Source organism: Sinohyriopsis cumingii, chromosome 4 (assembly GCF_028554795.1).
Source record: "Sinohyriopsis cumingii isolate HCF-2022 chromosome 4, ASM2855479v2, whole genome shotgun sequence".
NCBI lineage: Eukaryota > Metazoa > Mollusca > Bivalvia > Unionida > Unionidae > Sinohyriopsis > Sinohyriopsis cumingii.
Window position 1 is genome coordinate 57,171,049 of NC_142964.1, and position 20,111 is coordinate 57,191,159.

A 20,111-nucleotide genomic window follows, 5' to 3' on the forward strand; every position below is an offset into this window, starting at 1 on the left:
ATGAGGTACAGGTAAGTCCTTGTATTCAAAGGAAAATAACAATATGCCCTACCTAATGTTGAGGACCTGATTTCTCTTCAATTTCACATTGTATACTTTTAATTTTTGCCAATTCTATGCATTAACATTCCATATGTATTTGAATGTTGCTTTGATAAATAAAGTTCACAGACAAATTATCTTATTTTTCAGTCATAAAAACTACAGGTAATTTTCATGAGGTCAACTCTGTTGTTTACTTCATGCATAGTGTTCTTAGTTCATTCACAGGTGTGTATACAGTACAACACTGCATACAACCATTTGAATTTTGCAGCAACATCACATGATGTTCTTAGTGCATACACAGGGGTGTACGTCGTATGACTGAATACAACCAGGTGAGTTTCAAGGCAACAACAAGTGATTTCAGATGACATTATTTCTTTATTACAGTATAATGTCAAGACAGTCTGTGGGAGAGTGGGACCACTAAAAGGGCAATTGGTATACTCACACAGACTGCGTAAGTGCTCAAAGTGCACACACAAAAAGTTTAAAATTCCTTTAATATTATGTGTTATATCAGGGCAGCAGGATCATTCCCTCCCCTTCTTCTTCAAAATTTTACAGAATCTCTTCCAGGTCTCACTTGTTGGAAAAACATCTTTGGCAGCTGGCGAAGCCCCTCTTTCTGGAAGGCAAGTGACTCCCCCCTCCAATAGCGAAGTGATCCATCCCATGGGTGGGCTAGAGCACTGTAACAGTGGGTTGCACACTCCCGTTAGGGAGATAGAGCACTGCAGTAGTGAGTAGCACCCTCCTATTTGGAAGATAGAGCATCAAGATAGTTGGTTGTGCACTCCAGTTAGGGAGGAGAATACTATGATAGCAGACTGCACCCTCCCATGTGTTATGCCCTCCTTTTGGGAGGTTGACCACCATATCGGCAGGTTGCTCACTCCCAATCAGGGAGGTAGCTCATCACAACACATATCGTGCTTCTGGCAAAGTGTTGCCTCCTTCTGTTAGGTAGGCAAAACACTGCACCCATGATGCACAGAGTGATAAATCAGTTGAAGATAAGGTTTTCTCCACCTATCACTCATTGGCCTCATGGTATGGGGGACAGGGCAAAGATAGAGCTTCCTCCTTTCCCCACCTCTACCATTCCACCCTTTGCAGGACTTGCAATCCATACACAGGACTCAAGTTATGGACAGGGATCACACTGGTGTTCCTGTGTTCCCATTTAAAAGTATGAATGGGATGTGTGGCCTTCCACCTCAGATTCCCTTGGTCCATTATGCACCCATGGGCTGGTGGACCTTGCAATCACAGTTGAAGTGATGATGGACTCACTGAAGGTCTTGCTTAGCTACAATAAAGACCTTCGAAGGGATGCTCTTCTAGAAGCTGAGACCCTAGTTGGGGGCCTCATTCCTACCATGCCTTCTCAAGATTTGCTGGATCACCAACAGTGATCTTTCATCTCCACTCCTGGTCCATCGCAACTGACCAGAAAATGAGATCAGACAAATCGCCCTCAAGAACAGTCTGCAAAATTTTTCAAGCAGGCGCAACCCCAGTCAAATTCCCATAATCCTGCTATACCACTTCCTCACTCATCAGGTCCAGTGCCCAGGTTTCCAAAGATTTAAGAGGAAGTTCTCTAACCCTCCCCCCTTTCCTACCACAGGGTGGAACAACCTGAGCAATTCACCCCTCTCCTGCCAAACATCCTCTTCCTCTATGTCCCAGTAGGTCCTCGCCAGGGCCTCTTCTCAGGGTCTTGGTCAATCATCATGAATGATGGCTAGATCTTCTCCATTGTAATGAGGATTATTGACTCCAGTTTCATGAACAACCCCAACTATCAAGGACCCCCATTTTCTTTCCCCAGTCCAATCTGGTCAATCTGAGGGAAGAAATACACAACATTTTGCATAAAGCGGCAGTTTAGAGGGTCCATTATTATCAGTTTCCCTCTTACTCCGCAATCATCTTGGTCAGCAAGAAATTTTGGGAAATTATTAATCAGGAGGAATCGTTTAAGATGGTAACAAATTCCTCAATTAACAAGTCTCTTCGTCCATTTGACTGGGCCATCATCATGGACCTTCAGGATGCTCTCTTGCACATACAATATTTTTTCTCCACACAGCAAATGTCTTCATTTTTGCCTAGACCAGAAAGTTTTTTAATTCTGGGTTCTGTCATTTGGAATCTCTTTGCATCCAAAGTCTTCACCAGGACCATGGTAAAGGTAGCACTCTACTTCTGAATACTGGGAACATCAATTCTCCAGTATTTTGACAACTGGCTGATTCACAATGTCCAAGTTTAGTCCCGCTGTTCAGCTCTTGGTCCTATGTAATTCAACTATGTCTCTTAACCAACACTCAGAAGTCAGAACTTGTCTCAACTTCGGACTTTGTTTATGTGGGGATAAACTTCTCATGAACCAACATGGTCTGGATTCTTCTGGATTAGTTAGATCGAGTCCAGACTGTCCTAGAGATGCTACTAGCTTAACCCTGTTACCTGCTCATCTTGATCTTTCCCTTCTAGGAAACTTGAACACTACAGCTGATTGGTTTCTTAGGATGTCACCATATGCATTCTCTAAAGTTTATTCTCCATGCAAGGTGTAAACCACACCGAGATTCTGAATCAACCCTAATCCTTCTAGGACTTGCGTTTGAACACCATTTGCTTTGGTGGATGAATCGAGACAGATTCCTAGTAGGGTTTTTCATGCATGCACCAGATCCCCACTCCTATCTGTTCGTTGATTTGTCAGATTGCAGTTGGGGTGCTCAATTGTGGTGCTCAATCAGAGCCAGTGGACATAATTCTCCATGATTCTTGGACTTAGGCTGAATTAACCCTCTACATAAACACCCTAGAAACGACAGCATATTTTCAGCATTGGAAAAGTGCATCAACAGAATATGGGGACAATGTGTTATCGCCTCCTCATACAACACATTCATCAGAGCATATCACAGAGGCACTCATACCCATTCTCTTACATGGAGGTCTGAAACCTCTTCATCTTGGCAGCCTCAGTGAATGTTGCAATCCGAGTCTGCCACATTCCAGGCAAGAGGAATGAATCCACAGCCTATCCAGAACAGAGTGACCTGTCCTCACAGAATGATCTCCTCACCACTCAGTAACAGAGTCCCTGCTCTCCCTCTGGGGAAGATCCCATGTGGATCTGTTTGTGACCAATTTCAACAACAACATCCCTATTATATGTCTCCTGTCCTGCTTCAGATAGCATGGGCAGTAGATGCATTCAGCTTCCAGTGGGATTGTCTGTTTGGTTATGCCTTTCCATCCTTCCAACTGCTACCACAAGTCCTGCAAAAAGACAAAACATCCACTGCCCAGATCATCCTCATGGTCTCACTGTGACCCCAGCAATCATGGTTCAATGATCTCTTAAACCTGTTCATTGATCAACCAGGGTCTCTACCTCACAGGAGGGATGTCCTGTCACAACACCGGGGATCCCTCCTACATGACAACCTAAATGCCTGCTGTCTCAAGCTATCTCTCTGCCAGAACAAGTTTTTCATCTGTGTTTACAGTTGTATCATTCAGGCCAAGAAAACTTCTACATTGAAAGTCTATGATGCCAGGTGAAGAATCTTCTGTGATTGGTGCAGAAGGAACACAAAGATCCTACATGCCACTCTATAACTTCCGTTGCTAATTTCCTTTGTTCCTTTTTATAACCAAAATATGTTCAGTATTCACCATCAAGTGCTATCAAGCTGTCATCACCTTGCTTACCTTTGTCTCCCGCCCTCTTATACACAGATGGAATCTTGTGTCTTATGGTTATTAACCAAGCCCTGTGTAAACCAGTGAATGAAGATTCCTTTCCAAACCTCACTCTCAAACTGTCTTCTACTTGCTCTAGCTTCTGCATGATGAAGAAGTGAGATTCATGCCTTGTCAATTGACACCAGTTGTCTCTGGTTTCCTACAGGCTACATCCTCCCATTAAAGAGGCTGAGTATGGCAATAGCAGGTTGTAACATTTTCTTAGGGAGATAGAGCATAGTGACAGCAGGTTGAGCACTCCCATTAGGGAGGTGGAGCACTGCAACCACAGGTTGTGCCTGTTGTGGAGATTGATCACCAGACCAGCGGGTTTCTCCATCCCATTAGGGAGGTAGAGCACCACAGCACATCTTATATTTTTCTTTCCTGGGACCCATTGTTCTGGCACATTCTGTGAAACAGAGAGTCCTCGACCTTCTATATGTGGACCTCTCCCACTATGATGAGTACAACTAAATTTCTCTCTTGGTGATCAGTTTGACAAAAGCATCAGCCTACCCACCTAACTGACAAAGTCAGCTACACAATAGTGGCAGGATAAGTAATTACTTATAAGAAACTTTAGTATGTGGGGGTAAAACTAATTTGTATTTATGCAATACTTACCTGGCACTATTGCCAAATGCCCTTCTCCCACCCGCTCTGATGTCTTGTGCAATCATGTGACATATAGAGTGTGTGCAAAAGGTCACACAAACTTTTCTCTACTCTGTGGGAGGATATATTCACATCTACCCAATTTTATTTCTTTATATAATATTTTGGGGAAAACAAGTAAATACAAAATTCTGAATTAAAAAACCCAACGTTCTTTATTCCGTTTTAAAATTTTGTATTCCCTCTGATAAATTCAAGGAGGTTATGGCAAAGTTCAAGGATTTTATCAATGAAATCACAATCTTCAAGAATAAAACCAACCTTTTTGCAGAAATTCAAGATTACAAGACAACCCCCTGAATTCAGTTCCGTTTTGTACAAAGCTGATAACGAAGCAATAATATGACAGATACATACATGATCCAAAAAAGTGATTGAAGCACAGGCAAGAAGGCATGCAGATACAAATAACAAATACGAAATTAAGTACTTTAATGAAAATCACTGTCACATTATTTCTTAGTTGGTATAGGTAAGATTCACAAAATACAAAACAGACCATCTATTGTATAAGTTCATGCTTCCAAAGATAGGCAGATATTTCAATATTGTAATTAAGCAGACTGATTCAGGAAATGCACTTGCCGCAAATAACTCCAAAATACTAATATAATTGATAAAATGTCAAATTTCTTTTACTTTGTACTTTAAGAGGAGTTGTGAACTAAACAGTTTCAAGGTTATCATCCAAGTTGTGAGACAATCCAAAATGTGAAGAAAAAACAATACCCTACAGTGAGCCAAAGTGGCTCAGTGATCAGTATTGCCTAACTTACAACCCATGCTGAAGGGGGTTGTTAAGCTGACAATGTAATTAGGAATGTAGATTTTGTGTTGAAGAGAAATCCCCACTCATGTTTCTATTCATTTTTGGAGATAAATTTTTCCTGCAACATTAATTGTGTGCTTGAAATATTGACACTTTGTCAAACATAGGATACTCATCATCACCATCAATCTTATAACCCGAGAAGTTGTTGGGACAACACATAAACTTTACAACCAATTCTCTCGATCTTTCCCTGTTCTCTATTGCCCCTTTTGGGAATCTCCAAAACATATGCCTGTCCATGCATACTGCAAACTCTTCAATCACTTTGCAGAGATGCCAGAACAACTAATGTCTAATAGGAATATTCATTAAAAAATTCAGAATTCTACATGAAAAACGAAAACTTCAAAATCTGGTATCCAACAATTGAATTTAGTCATTAAACCTCACTAATTCAAGGTGATTTTTGTTTTAAATATGCTTCCTTCAGTCATCTTCTAACCATGAGAAATGATTTTCTTTTACAAGTATGTAGAGAAAAGACTGCAAGAAAATGTTATCATCCAATCCTGATGCCTTGTATATCCTATTTGGAATTTCTTCAGCACATGTCATGTTTTTTAAAGGTATTAATTATCCTCATCAACCATTCATTCTGACATATTTCTGGAATTTACAAAGTGAACCAGGGTGCTAACCCGATGATTTTTGACTGGTCAATATTCAACTGCTTTTATGATACAAGAGCTTAGTTATGTTTTCACAAAAGGTGTACATTTACACATTACGAGCATTTCATTGATCTAGATAATCTATATTCAACTGTTACAGTTTGCCTAAATAAAATTTTGGCTGACTGCCAAACTGGAATCTGATAGAAGTGATTATAGTTGCATAACTTGAGGTCAAAATTAGGTATGTTTCTGTCAAATCTGAATGGCTGGTAAATGTTATCATTGCTACATTTAGGAGAATGATATTGTCTTTTCTTTCTTTACCTCGACAGCACTTCAGAAACTCATTCAGACAGTCGCCAGATTTGTTTTTGTCCTTGTTGTGCATTTCCAGGACTTGGCGGATACATGCAGTCATATCTCCAATGGTGGCTGCATACTGCTCACCTTCCTTACAGCACACTAAATCCACATCTACATGAGACAAAAGTTTTAAAAGAAATATCACTCATGCAACATTTAATGTTAATGTTCATCAATCCATGTAACCCCATACTTCTAGATTAAGGTTTTTATTGTTATGTATATTTAATATGTTTGTTAGTTAGTTGTCTCTTTTAAATTTTATTATTTCATTATATGCTATTGTAATGTAACATTGTATGCTGGATTTAACCTTTTCCAAAATCAAGTTGACCTCAATTATTCCATTAAACACCTATTTCAGCCTAATAGAAGCAATTTCAAATTTTAATCATAAGTCATTATCTCTTCCTCTGTGTACCTATTACAAAAAGAAAGGGCATATTATTTCTGACTGCTACCAATTGTAAATAACAGAATGAAGACAGAGGTACCAACCTGCTACTTTCTGACAGATGCAGTCCTTATGAGAAAATGGAGACCACCTGAGTTACCTGCTAATGATGTCAGTAACTAATCAAATTGTGGTACCTAAGTCGTATATTAGTGAAACTAAATCCACAGAAGTGCCTGTTTGTTATTTTGTCAACAATAGGGTCCTTATGAGAAAATGGAGACAACCTGAGGTACCGACTGGTATTTATTTATCATGTGCAGTGCATGCTCAGCCACTTAAAAGTGTCATCATCGGCAAGGTGCAGAGCATGCAGTCCACATGGGAACTTTGTCATTGGACAGTTGTTCACAATGTGTGACGCAGTCTGTAGAGCTTCACAGCAACAGGAAAAATCAGTGGCCTGGCCCAATTGGACAAGGCTGACTGCACAACGACCCTGTCCTGTCCGAAAGCGGTTCAGCAGGGTCCACAGACAACATGGAAGTTTGAAGCCAGGAGGGCAGATAGATGGCTCAGCTACAAGGGAGTGGTTTTAGAACATCTGTTGAAGACTACTCGTCACTCCATGCCAAAATGGCTGTCATATCCTCCGGCAGCAAACCTAACTAGACTGGACATCGCAAAGTCAAGCAGACTACTGGATGTGAGGTGATGTCCATGTATATTGGACCTTTCAAGCTGCTATAGACCTTAGCCAGTGCTTTTGTGGTTACTTCCTGGCAACGCAGATGTGGAGGAATGTTGCTGAATACCGGCAGCCATGGTAAATGAATAGGACGTAGTGTTCCAGAGATTATGTACATTGTTGTGTTGAGCTGGACTTCAATTAACTTGGTGTGGATGATTGAGCCCAGACAGGAGTGCAATACTTGGCTGTCGAATGAAAGAGAGCCGGTGTTGATGTCTTGACAGTTTGAGCACTAATGCACCAGGCTGAGTTAACCAGTTTGCGAAGAAGTTTGTTTTGAGGGCTAAATGTTTTGCTGCAGTTTTCTTCAGTGGTTGTAGAATGTCAGTGATCTGTCCAAAGTCACGCCAGCGTATGTTGGTGTGGTGTTTTATTTGCTGCCCTTTGAGGAGAACACAAAGCTCACGTTTCGCATTTGCACTGTTAAGGTGGATGACGCTGGAGATTATCTTTGCTATGCTTGGCTGTAGATGCCATTTGTTGGATAAGTCCGTCATTTCCTCCAGGTCCTTGTTCAATACCGCCTCAAGCTCAGTAAATGAGTGACCTGCTGATGATGGGTCATCGATGAACTATCGAACTGTAGTTCCAAAATGGTAAAGACAGGAAATTCTTAGTTTGGCCTATGAAACTCCTTTGGCTGGTCATTTAGGGATCAATAAGACTTATCTCAAGATCTTGAATCACTTTTATTGGCCAAAAATCAAAAGTGATGTTTGTACATACTACAGATATTGTCACACTTGTCATACTGTATAAACATCCAATCAGATTCATTTCTGTTGTCAAGAATCAATGATTTCATTGATAAGAATTGCAAATGCAAAAGGCAAAAGACATTTCAGCATCTGCTGTTTGGGATGAAAGGTTTGCCTTGTACATGTACTTTTTAATGTTTAATGAACATGATTAAATCTGGTCTAGATAATTGCGATGCTTCCATCGATTATATCATCATCTACAACGAAATCTGGAAGGATTACCTAGAAACAATTCGGAAATTCTTGGACAGACTCATTGATGCAAATTTAAAAACTAATTTATCCAAAAGTGAGTTATGCCTTGCTAATGTTAAATTTCTAGGGCATATCGTAGGACATGGACAAGTTAAACATATATATACTAAGGTAAAGGCTATTTCTGAATTCTCTGTGCCTATCAGTAAAAAGCAAATGATGCGATGTTGGGTATGGCTGGATATTATTGGGAATTTTATTCCAATATTTCCATAACTGCTGAACCCCTGACAAATTTGTTCAGCAAGAAAAGCAAGTTTCATGTGTCTGAAAAATGTCAGGAGGATTTTGATAAGTTAAAGACCATACATAAGAGAGCTCTAGTTCTTTAATCTCCAAATTTCAGACAATCATTTAAACAGTCTGTTGATGCAGATGATGTTGGGGTTGGTGCAGTATTGATTCAAAAAGACAAAAATGGTGTTGATCATCCAGTGTGCTATTTTAAAGACCTAATAATGTTCCCTACATTAAATATTTTCAGGATGTTTTTTAATATTTTTAAATTTCATACAAAGTCTTCATTATTATCATTATCATTATTATTATTATTATTATTATTATTATTATTATCATCATCATCATCATTATTTATTTTTCTAAGAAATGAAATAAGCACCAGAGAAATTATTTCACAATCGAGAAGGAATATTTAGCTTTGATACTGGCATTACAACACTCTGAAGTTTACATTAGTTCAGCTCCTTTTCCGATTTTTGTGTTTAGTGATCACAGCCATTTTACATTCATCGGGAAGATGAAAAGCAAAAATCAGAGATTATTAAGGTATAGTTTAATGTTGCAGTAATACAATAATGACATTAGGCACTTTAAGGGAAAATATAATTTAATAGCAGATCCACTTTCACATATAGAAATACTGTACTGTTTCATATATACTTTGTATCACAAGATTTCATCTCATGTAATTTTTTAATCACTGTATATTTGACTAAAATATTGAAAGCTTTATTGCATAAATCTTTCTATTTCTTTATAAGGCAAAGTGTTGTATATATTTAATATGCGCTGTTTGTTAGTTTTCTAAAACTTTTTATTTCATTATATGCTATTGTATGTTTGACTTAATCTTATCCAAAATCAATTTTATTTTCTACTTGACCTGATCTTTCAAAACTTTTATTCTGTAAACAACTAAAATACATAGCTAAAAAATAATCGTGTGTATGGGTTTAACATCGGGATCATTATTAATAAAACTAAATATGTTTATTTGGGCCTGGATCTAGGTTATTGGGATTTCCACTACAATTTAACTGGTGTACCTGACATTATCCAGGCTATATATTGTAATATTAGTAATGTGCTTTCTAATAATAACTAACTTTTTATATTATTATCATTAAAAACTTTCTAGAAGGTTATTTTCCATTCGGAAATCTAGCAGAATCATTTGTATTACTTTTGTCTTCAGTAGTTGATTTGGGCTGGAATTCATTTCTTCAAATTATTTAATTCCATGATTATTTTCTCTCGAAATACAGAGTGCTCATAAAAAAATAAGATTCTTGGACAGACATTCAATGGGATTTATCATGAATCTAATCTGGAATTATATTACTATATTTCAACAAAAGACTGTTTGTACAAAAACATATTGCAGGCCACCACAGGAACATCAAAAACGTTAGCATCGGACTTAATTTCGATTTCTGCTATAGTTTATTTAGAACTATATTATTAGGACTTGTGTCTGTAATTCTAGGATTATTTTGTGATTTAATTCGCAATACTGTAAGTTCTCTTTTTTCATTTCACTTTGTATTCCAGAGCAGTAAATTATTTGTTCAATTTTACAAAGCTTGCTGCTTTTAACTCTTTTTTTTTAATACTTATTTTATAAGCATAGGCTTGTAACACTATTATGTGATTCTACCAGCCATAAATACTGTCTGTCTACTGCACATATGACTTTACAGGTGAAATCTACCACTTTTGAAACTTAAAAGAATTTTTGTTTAATCAGTTAAAAAAAAACCACAAAAAAACGTGCACAGTATTTGTGTGCATTCTAAACAGCAATAGGATTTGAATTTGTAAAGAAGAGCTGGCATGTATACATAAAAGGCTGTTGTTCAAAATGTTTTCTTTGCATACTGAGCATGATTGTCCTGTCATAACAACATTCTAATGATGATGAGAGAACATTCTCCATGCATTGCAAAATAAAAAGTTATCCAAGGGGAAATATGATCAGGTTATCTACATATGCCTATGTACATGCTTATTAATATATTTTCCTGGCCTTGGTTAAAGTCTAGGAGAGTACTCCTATTGACCCAACATCAAACAGACCTGTGCTGAACAATACTATGTTCCTCAGATGTTTGATTTTGTTATGGTGACAATAATATGATATAATAATAGCCATAATTATCAAAGTGACAAAATCTGACAACTAAGGAATACACAGCAGTAATGATGATAACTGTATTAACAGCTGGCCTATTTTTATAGATTAAAGTACTTTACTGGCATGTTGGAAAGAATGTCATTTTCAGTTTAGAAATCTAAACTTAGTGTCCTTCTTTCAACCCTTAATAAGTGTCAATTCATCAGGGGTAAATTAATTTTGTGGTGACAATACACTGGCTACTGGCCCTGTTAAAGAATTGGCCATCAAAGAGAAGTAATTTTGAACATAAAATGGCTGATGCAGTGTAAGGAGCCAATAGCACGTCAATGTAATGCCCTAAATAGAATAAATCCAGAACATGTCCCCTGAATATGTAAAACTGCTACACTGACTTAAATTTTGAATGCTTCTGTAGGAGTCGTGTCCCATTAACGCTGATCCAACTACAGTATTTCAGCCACATATATGACAATGAATATGTGATTTTGCTGTCAATTTCACTCTGGCACGTAATAAATATGTATCAATGATGCTAACCCAATTAAGATACAATGACAACATAGTCATCACATAATGAAAGGAAAGCATTTAATTCAGAAATCTTACATTTAAATGTCATCACCATAAATCTGCATTTTAGAATATCATTCATTCCAAATCTTAAATCTACATTCTTCAATGATTTTAAGCACTGGGCCCACACCTACACAACGATACAGTGGACCCCAATTAAGAGGACACTCAAAATAATACCATTTTATATGGCCACTTTGCAAGACATCAAAATAATATATTTTTTAACTGTTATTCTCCCTCATGAAAGGCCCCCTTTTCACTTTTGATGCAGAAGTAGCAACTTTGTAAGAAGGGGACCACTGTAATAGCTGAAACTACGACATTACAACTGCACTACTCATGATATTCCTACGGCAGCACACATAAATCAGAACTGATGAGTTACCTGTACTGCGTTTGCGTCTTCGATTTGGGCTGGGTGGGCAGTTCAGGTTGGTGTTGCTCTCCATGATCAATCTGGCATTAGTCAAAACAACCATTCCAGCATCCTGTTGAAAAAATGGATTTTCTTTATTACCATGATAATCTTCTGGTAAGAGATCTATGAATCTGATATAATTTTCTCGTGAAGGCATTCAATCAAATTGATATCAGTGTCATGACAAAGATGGTATGGTGATACACTATTTTACTCACCTTTAATTTTTACCATCTTATATTTTACAACATTTTTCACAAAACGCTGTATCTGGTAATCCATAGTTTGAGTCATCTACAACATTATTCTGGAGAAGGTCAGATATTTAATTTAGCAAAGATTTAAGTTTTATTTAAAGTTTTGCCTATGTTATTTATATTTGATTTAATTTATATTTGATTTAATTCAATTGTTTGTTAGTTTCAAATTGTCTTAATTCCATTACATGCTAATATAATATCATTTTATTTACTGGATTTGACATGTTCCAGAAATTCAATTCAGTTTTTGGTAAACCTAATAATAGAAACTAATGCTGACCTACTGCCTTGATTCAGAAACTAGTATAGGGTTCTTGTAAACAACTTTTTGATAAAAACATTAATTCTTTCCCAGGGTAAAAAAATCATTGGTTTTAGTCAAGGCCATATTAGGAGTATATAACAATAACGTCTATCCGTAGGGTTTACCAGTTGACTGACCCACATCCGGGCATCTGGTTTGTGCCGTAGCTAGATTTATTATTGATGTAGTGATAAATAATTATTCTTCTTGTCTTGACACTTGAGAAAACAAAATGTTTTATGTTGTGACCAGTTTAGGTTGAATTTTTAATTTTTCTTCAAATTATTTGGATTCCAAAAGATTATTTTCCCCTGGAAATACTTATGCTCTACCATAATTCTTGGCCAAGGAGAGTTATTGAAATTTACAGAATTCAAACACTGGAATATTATTTTCTGTGATTCAACAAAAAACTGTTGAAACAACAGGATGACACTGACCGCAGCATACATCATTACCTTGTTTTTCTAGAGAAATAAATTATTTGCTTAATTTTACAAAGATTGTTGTCTTCACTTTTTTCTTGCTACTGTTTAAAAGAGCCTAAATACCTAACAGTTATTTCTGTTGTAAACGTTTTAACAGTGAAACTGTGTAGTATTGTGCGACCTTATTATCTGATAACAGTTTCCAATAGAAACACAAGCAATACCTGTTGCTGCATCAAAAAGTGAATTATTTCAAATGGACTGAAATAAATTGGGTTCCATCTATATAAGCTTCAATAATTTGAGATTATTCCATCTGCAAAAAGGATACCTTCAGCTCAAAGTCAAAAAGTCAAGACATATGTAATGTAAGTATGTGACACCTGGAAACTAGAGCTGAAACAAATATCTGAAGATCCGAATCAAAATAATTTTTGTGTGAATATTCAAATAGAAAATTGCTATTCAAATATCAATATTTATTTGCTTGATACTGAGATCACAGAATTATGTGACAGAACAAGGTGAATTGTAACATTTGAACAATTTAAACTGTAGAAAGTCTGCTGGTAAAAACCCAAGTTAATATGAACATTATTTCAAGAGGAACGGTACAGAAACAATATTTTCAACATGCCCAACATGATTACCATACTGGATATAAGATTAGCACCTTGGTAATTTAGAAGCAACTACATGGCTCCCATGTTTTTTAAAGAAAACTTTTCAGGTCTTTTCCATGTTTTTTCCAGAATGAAATTAATTTTTTCAAGGGTCACATATGACCATCAATGAATGGAATAAAAGAGCATTTTAGCTTACAAAACATGCATTTTTTAAACCAAAAGAGGTTTCTATATCATGACTCTCCCATAACATCTGAATCACGTTACCATGTAATTAAATACAAATTTTGTTCACAAGAAATAAGTTTGGTTAGTGAAAATTAATATAAAATTGTCAAGTTAAGCTATATCAATGTATAGAATAAAAATGCTAACTGTACTTTGTTGAATTGCATTATGCTGGTATGAGGAAACAATAACATAATAAACAAAACTTAGTTTTGTTTCCTTTCAAACTTTTAATTTTAAAGAAATCAGAATAATCTATTGTAAATCAAAATAGCAATCGATATGCATGTTATACAAAATGAACATTTCCTGTCACAATAAACAAAAACAACAAATGCAACATATCACTCTTATCTTTTGTAGAAAAAGTTTTAACACTGAATTAATATTTACCAATAAAACCACAAAAAAATGTTTTAACACTGAATTTATATGTACCAATAAAACCCCAAACAAGTTTTAACACTGAATTAATGTGTGCCAATAAAACCCACAAAAGTTTTAACATTGAATTAATATGTGCCAATAAGACACCAAAAAGTGTTAACACGTAATTAATGTGTGCCAATAAACCTAAAAAAAGTTTTAACACTGAATTCATATGAACCAATAAAACCAAAAAAAGTTTTAACACTGAATTAATGTGTGCCAACTAGGCCCAAACAATTTTTAATACTGAATAAATATGTGCCAATAAAACGAAAAAAACTGTAACACTAAATTAATATGTGACAATAAAACCTGAAAAAGTTTTAACACTGAATTAATATGTAGCAATAAAACCCAAAACTATAACATTTTCAAAACAACCTAACCTCCTTAAGACGATCTGGTTAAAAATCCATCATTGAAAAAGACCTAACTACAAATGGGTTGATTTAAATTTTGACAAAAAGAACTTCAATATTATATGCTACGGAACAAAAAAGGATGTAAAATCAACATATGTCTGCTTGTAATCAAATAAGACAATCCAAAACCTGTATTGAAACTCACAGGGCCTATCGTTTCTTAAATTTACCTAATACATAATACAATGGACAACAAGCTCCCAATTCTGTAACCAATATAAGACCTGAAACCAATACATCAAGCCACATGTCATACAGAGTAATAGTTCAGCACCAAAGTTCATCGCAGAGATTCTACATTTTAGACTACAAATTAGACTTACTACTCTATGTATAAGGAACTGGAGTCCATTTTCTAATCTTAGTTCCTCAGAATCTTCCCACCCCATTTTTTATACTTAGACATTTATGTTGGTTGTGGAGTCAGAGTCAATTGCCTATTGAAAAGTTGGAATTTGTCACCACCAGGTGGTAGCAGACTAACATAGCAACATCCCAGTGGTCCCAGTAAACTTAAATGAAACAACAACATTGATGAAACTTGGCCGGATACGTGAAATTTGCATTCTAAGTCACATGACTACACAAATCTCACAACCTATATGATATGGAGGTACAATAGTCATGTGATATCAATAACAAACCCACTTTCCAATGTTGTTGTAAAAAAATAAACATATATTCAATGACAGTTGAATAACAAAGCCAGATTCATACCTGTTAACATTTCAAAAGCCATGTAGGAAGACTGAATAAAGATATAGTGAGATTGGGGCCTCAAATCTTAAAAGGTTTATCACTGCATTTTTAAAGCCTCGTTTCACTAAATACTGACTGACCTTCTAGGTCTAATACATGCAAAATTATCAAATTCAAAGGATTAGCCATTTCTCACTGTGATGCTGTCAGGGAATGGAATAAATCTATCATGTTATTTACATTAAATACAAGTAGTCAGGTCTCATTTTTTGTGTACAGCGTTACCCGAGGGTGATTTATGTATATCCCATATTATTTTGAAAGAAAGAGTTTGGTTCATCCTATGCTGCACGAGCAAAGTGCTTAAGATGTGAAAACAGATATTCCTCAAGCACACAGATGATGTAGGGCTACATATTCGGTGTATAAATTACCTCACTGAAGAGCAAAATGGCACAATACGAAAGTCTTGTCAGTGAGCAGTCTACTTTAAAGACTCGCAATCTCCAGCTCTAGAGTTATGTGAATTATATATTAGTTTCCTATTTGTATTATAGGATATAATTATTGTACTACTACGTCTATTTTGTATTTTTGGTAACTCCGACTTGTTTCATATACTGCAAAGTTATAGTCTTAAATTTACTTGTATGTGATTTAACCGAATGATTTATATTTGTGATAATATTGCATTTATTAATGGATGCTAAGTACCATAGGATTCTTTTTGGACACAGGTTCACTTCTGAACCTGCTTATCGCTTTGCATAGTTGTCCCGATAAAATAATGAGTATAAAAGAATTACCGGTAACTCAAGTTTCCAGTCCATAACATCATTATGTTATTATACATGCTCGTCATTTGTAGTACATAAATTTGGATATAATATAATTTCAGCTGACTGACTGGTGGAATGTTTGACCACTGACTGACTGACCAGCGATCTACTCATGGTTGATTGACTGGTAGTCAAGTGTTGTGCTTGGAGAGTGACTGAATAATGTGCTGTATCTCCATATATGGACCGGATTGTAGGTGTCGTTTAGCCATGGGCTAAATTCGGTTCTGTTATACCCCGTGAGCTGCATTGGAAGGACACTGGCCAGAAGAACATTAAGGTTGTTTATTGGTGAAGAACCAGAGCTTCTGGACCAACAGGTTTGCAGAGAACAAAAGATTGTACGGATCTTTAGGCAGACCAGGAGGGGTAGACCATTGGTGGTGGCTCCTCAACCTCCCAACATAGTGTCAGGACTGAGAAGATATTTCACATTTCATTATTTGAATGGAAAACTCATACATTTCACTATCTGAGTGAATCACAACAATTTACTATCTGAGTAAAGCATATCATATGTCATACATTTCACAATTTGAGGGAAATGCAACATTTTACTTAGCAAACCATATTGTATTTCATTGAACCACACCATTTATTATTATTTGTGTGAAAATTCTTGACATTTACGTGAATCATCTGATTTTATTGTGTGAAATCACTTTGAATCATAAATCTCTGTAATATTTAAAGCTCTTTTCTTTACACATCAATTCATGTTACATTTACATTGCATTACGTTATCAGGTTCGTGCATATTATTATAATTGTCCAAAAATTTGATGTTATATGCACATAAATTGAACATAATCTTTTCCACTGAATCATTCATGAATAAATATTGTATGTTTGTTACCATTAGTGTTCTTTTGTTATAATCTGACCCCAACCCAGTTACAGAGTTCATACAGAATTCTGAATGATAAATTCAAAGACTTTTCACAAACTTTCAAAGACCACAAACATAGATTTCCAAGACCTATTTTCGCTAACATTTTATATACAATCTATGTTATATGAGAAAACAAGAAATGGAAAATACTAAAATATTGTTTAATGATGAAATGAAACTGAACGGGTCATCAAAAGAAAGCAGAAAGGAAAACTTGACTACATCCGAATCTAACAACCTTGGACTATTTTATTTGTGATTATGGAAAAAAATTAAAATGTTGGGGTTAACTTCAATTTCAAAGACTAATACAAACCTCAGAGTAATCTGCTCAATTTTTCCAAACTTTCAATGCCTTGAAAATGCTACATCATTTTTCCCAAACTGTCAAAGACCTTCAAAGACCGTATGAACCCTGCGATTATCTTGTTACAGATGCACCTTATTTTCTCCTAGGACACGCCCTCCTTTTATTTTCTGGTCAGCTGTGCCAATCTGCACAATATCTAAAGGTTAGTCTTAAGTCAACAAGCAAGAAAGCCAGTGAGACTAATTAACAGTTAATCCTTATCATTGCAATTATCTTGTGAAAAGGACTGGTCCTCTAAAATAATTAATACAAAACACGCTCTACAGCGTGTGTTATATAAGCACCAGCAACTGATTGGCAAATAAGAGGTGCCCCCTTTTCCTGTAAATATGCTGTCTCAAGCTACTATACATGTGACAACAATTTTCCCCACGTCTTATATCCCCTCTCATTTCCTAAATTCTCAACTTGAAAATGCATTTAACATTGTGTAGCAAATAACATTTATTCTGAATTAGTTTTAAAGGGCATATAAGCTGTGTGGTATGTTTCTTTATTCCTTCTTTTAATTTAATCACGGTAATTAACAATTGTATATATGGTTCAGTAATGCCAGGTTTTCACTCATTGAAGTTTCTTTGGTGGGAATGGAGATGCTACAGCTACAATGATAATCTTTGAGATTGAAACTGACAATTTTATTATTGTGGTTTATTTTATTCATGGTTTATTTTCTGATTTTAGTATTGTTGTATGGGTTAAAAGAAAAATTCAAAACTTCACATGAATTAAACTTAACATTATTTACATTGAAAAAATTCTTTGAAGTGCAATAATAATTATTTCGTCAACAATATTCACAGATGATAAAATAGAACATGGCTTCTTCAGACTGCATAAGATATCCCTATTTCTGAGGGTTTTTTTACAGAGAAAATCAAAATCGAGAGACATAATGTAATGATCAGGAGTTCTCTGCAAAAATCGGGAGATTTTATGAAATTAGGAAATAAGCACTGAACAACCCCAAAAATCATGAGTTTTATTCTCCCGGCATGAGAATTACCAGATATTCAGATTCATTAAGCAGACAGCACATCAGCTCAATACAACAAAACCATTATTGACACATGCTGTTTCATGAATCTTACCCAGATAGCTTTTCTTGGAATAAATAGATAATTTTGTGTTCTTTTGTGGGTTTTCTTTAAAGAGTATCTGAGTTTCATGTAATAATTTTTCTATTTTTCTTTTACATTTAAAATAGGTTATTTTTATATGATATGACTCCTGGACTTATGATTCAAATAGAGTACCAGGTCAAATTTAGTCAACACTTTAGTTTTATCTCAACTGTCAGCGGATTAAGGACATAATGATATTCACAATTTCTGTGAAGATATATCATTTCCTTACTGATTTCAAGCAGGTACAACTTGATGTAGCTGCATTTATGTTTGATAGGCTGTTGCTCTAGTGGCCATCATGCTGGCATATTGTGATGCTAGACTGGTTTTCATTTCTTCCACATAAGAAAAGTCACAAATACGGAGCTCTCTGTGAACTAACCAGTCTAATGGAAAATTGGTAGGTTATTAATAAATATTATAAATAGCAATGGACCTAAAATTGAGCCTGGTGGTATTCCATATCTAACTGTTCCAGGTTCAGACAGAACATTATTTATATAAACATGTTGTGTTCTCTCACTTAAGTATGAAGTAAACCATCTAACTGTGCTTTCATCACATTGGTAAATTTTCATTTTCTTTAAAAGGATTTCATGATCCACCATGTCAAATGCTTTCCTGAAATCTACAAGTACAGATCCTATTATTCTACTTTGATGAAGTGCCTGAAACCATTTATCAGTTAGGAGATCAAACCAGTCTCACATAAATGTTTCTGTCTAAAGCATGATTGATTAGGGTGTAACAACAAGTGTTTGGTTAAATATGATATGAATGAGTGATGGACATATTTTTTCAATCAATGTTGACCAGTTTGGTAGTACTGAGATTGGCGGGTAGTTATCAGCATCATCATTAGAACCAGATTTCTGAATTGGAATTAGTTTTGCAGTTTTCCATATTTTGGGGACAGATGAAGTTGCAATACTTAAACTGATTATGAATGTTATGTTATCTGAAATAGCAGAGGCAGAAGATTTAATCAGTCGTGGACCAATCTAACAAAGTCCCGTAGATTTCTTGGTATCAATTTCACTGAGACATTTTTTAATAAAGTTGTTTTTATATTTGTGGGATAGTGAAACATACCATTGAGGAGCAGAAGCACTAAAATTGTAAAGATAGCCACATAGGATGTCCAGGTAACACTATTTATATTTTGGACAAACTAGACTCTGAGATGGTTATGTGTGAAAATTTCATGGCAATCCTCTAAACAGTTCAGAAGGAGTAGCAATAACAAATTAACGGTCAGTGGGTGGACAATAAATGGATGATGGATAGAAGAACAAAGATTTATAAGCAACAGGCTATAGCATAAGCAATTCTGGTCAACTGACCAGTAGAAGTAAGTAATGACAGGCCTCCTTCCACTGGGCATTGAATTTATTTAATACTGATACCTATCCACTATAAAATCTATATTGTTTGCTTTAGTGTATGACCTTAGTCTGCAGTGAAAACCCATATCAAAATGACCATCCAGTAAGAAAAATAACAATACAAATTTTAAAATGGCCACATAGGTAACAATATAGGATGTCCAGCTTCCACTCTATTTATTAGGACCATCAAGATTTTGTATTGATTGTGTGTGAAAATTTCATGGCAATACTCTATGCAGTTCAGGAGGAGTGGCAATGCCAAGC

The 20,111-nt window shown here is 35.6% G+C and overlaps 1 protein-coding gene across 1 annotated transcript in view; it reads right to left on the bottom strand.

Annotated features, from left to right (window-relative positions):
- Positions 1 to 20,111, bottom strand: part of LOC149801209 (complement C3-like) — a 272,151-nt gene that overhangs the window by 193,863 nt on the left and 58,177 nt on the right. Inside the window, exons 8-9 of the mRNA XM_089956779.1 lie at positions 11,803 to 11,905; positions 6,265 to 6,414 (exon numbers count right to left, since the gene is read on the bottom strand). Coding sequence (XP_089812905.1) covers positions 6,265 to 6,414; positions 11,803 to 11,905 — 253 coding nt within the window. The remainder of the gene's footprint in view (positions 1 to 6,264; positions 6,415 to 11,802; positions 11,906 to 20,111) is intronic.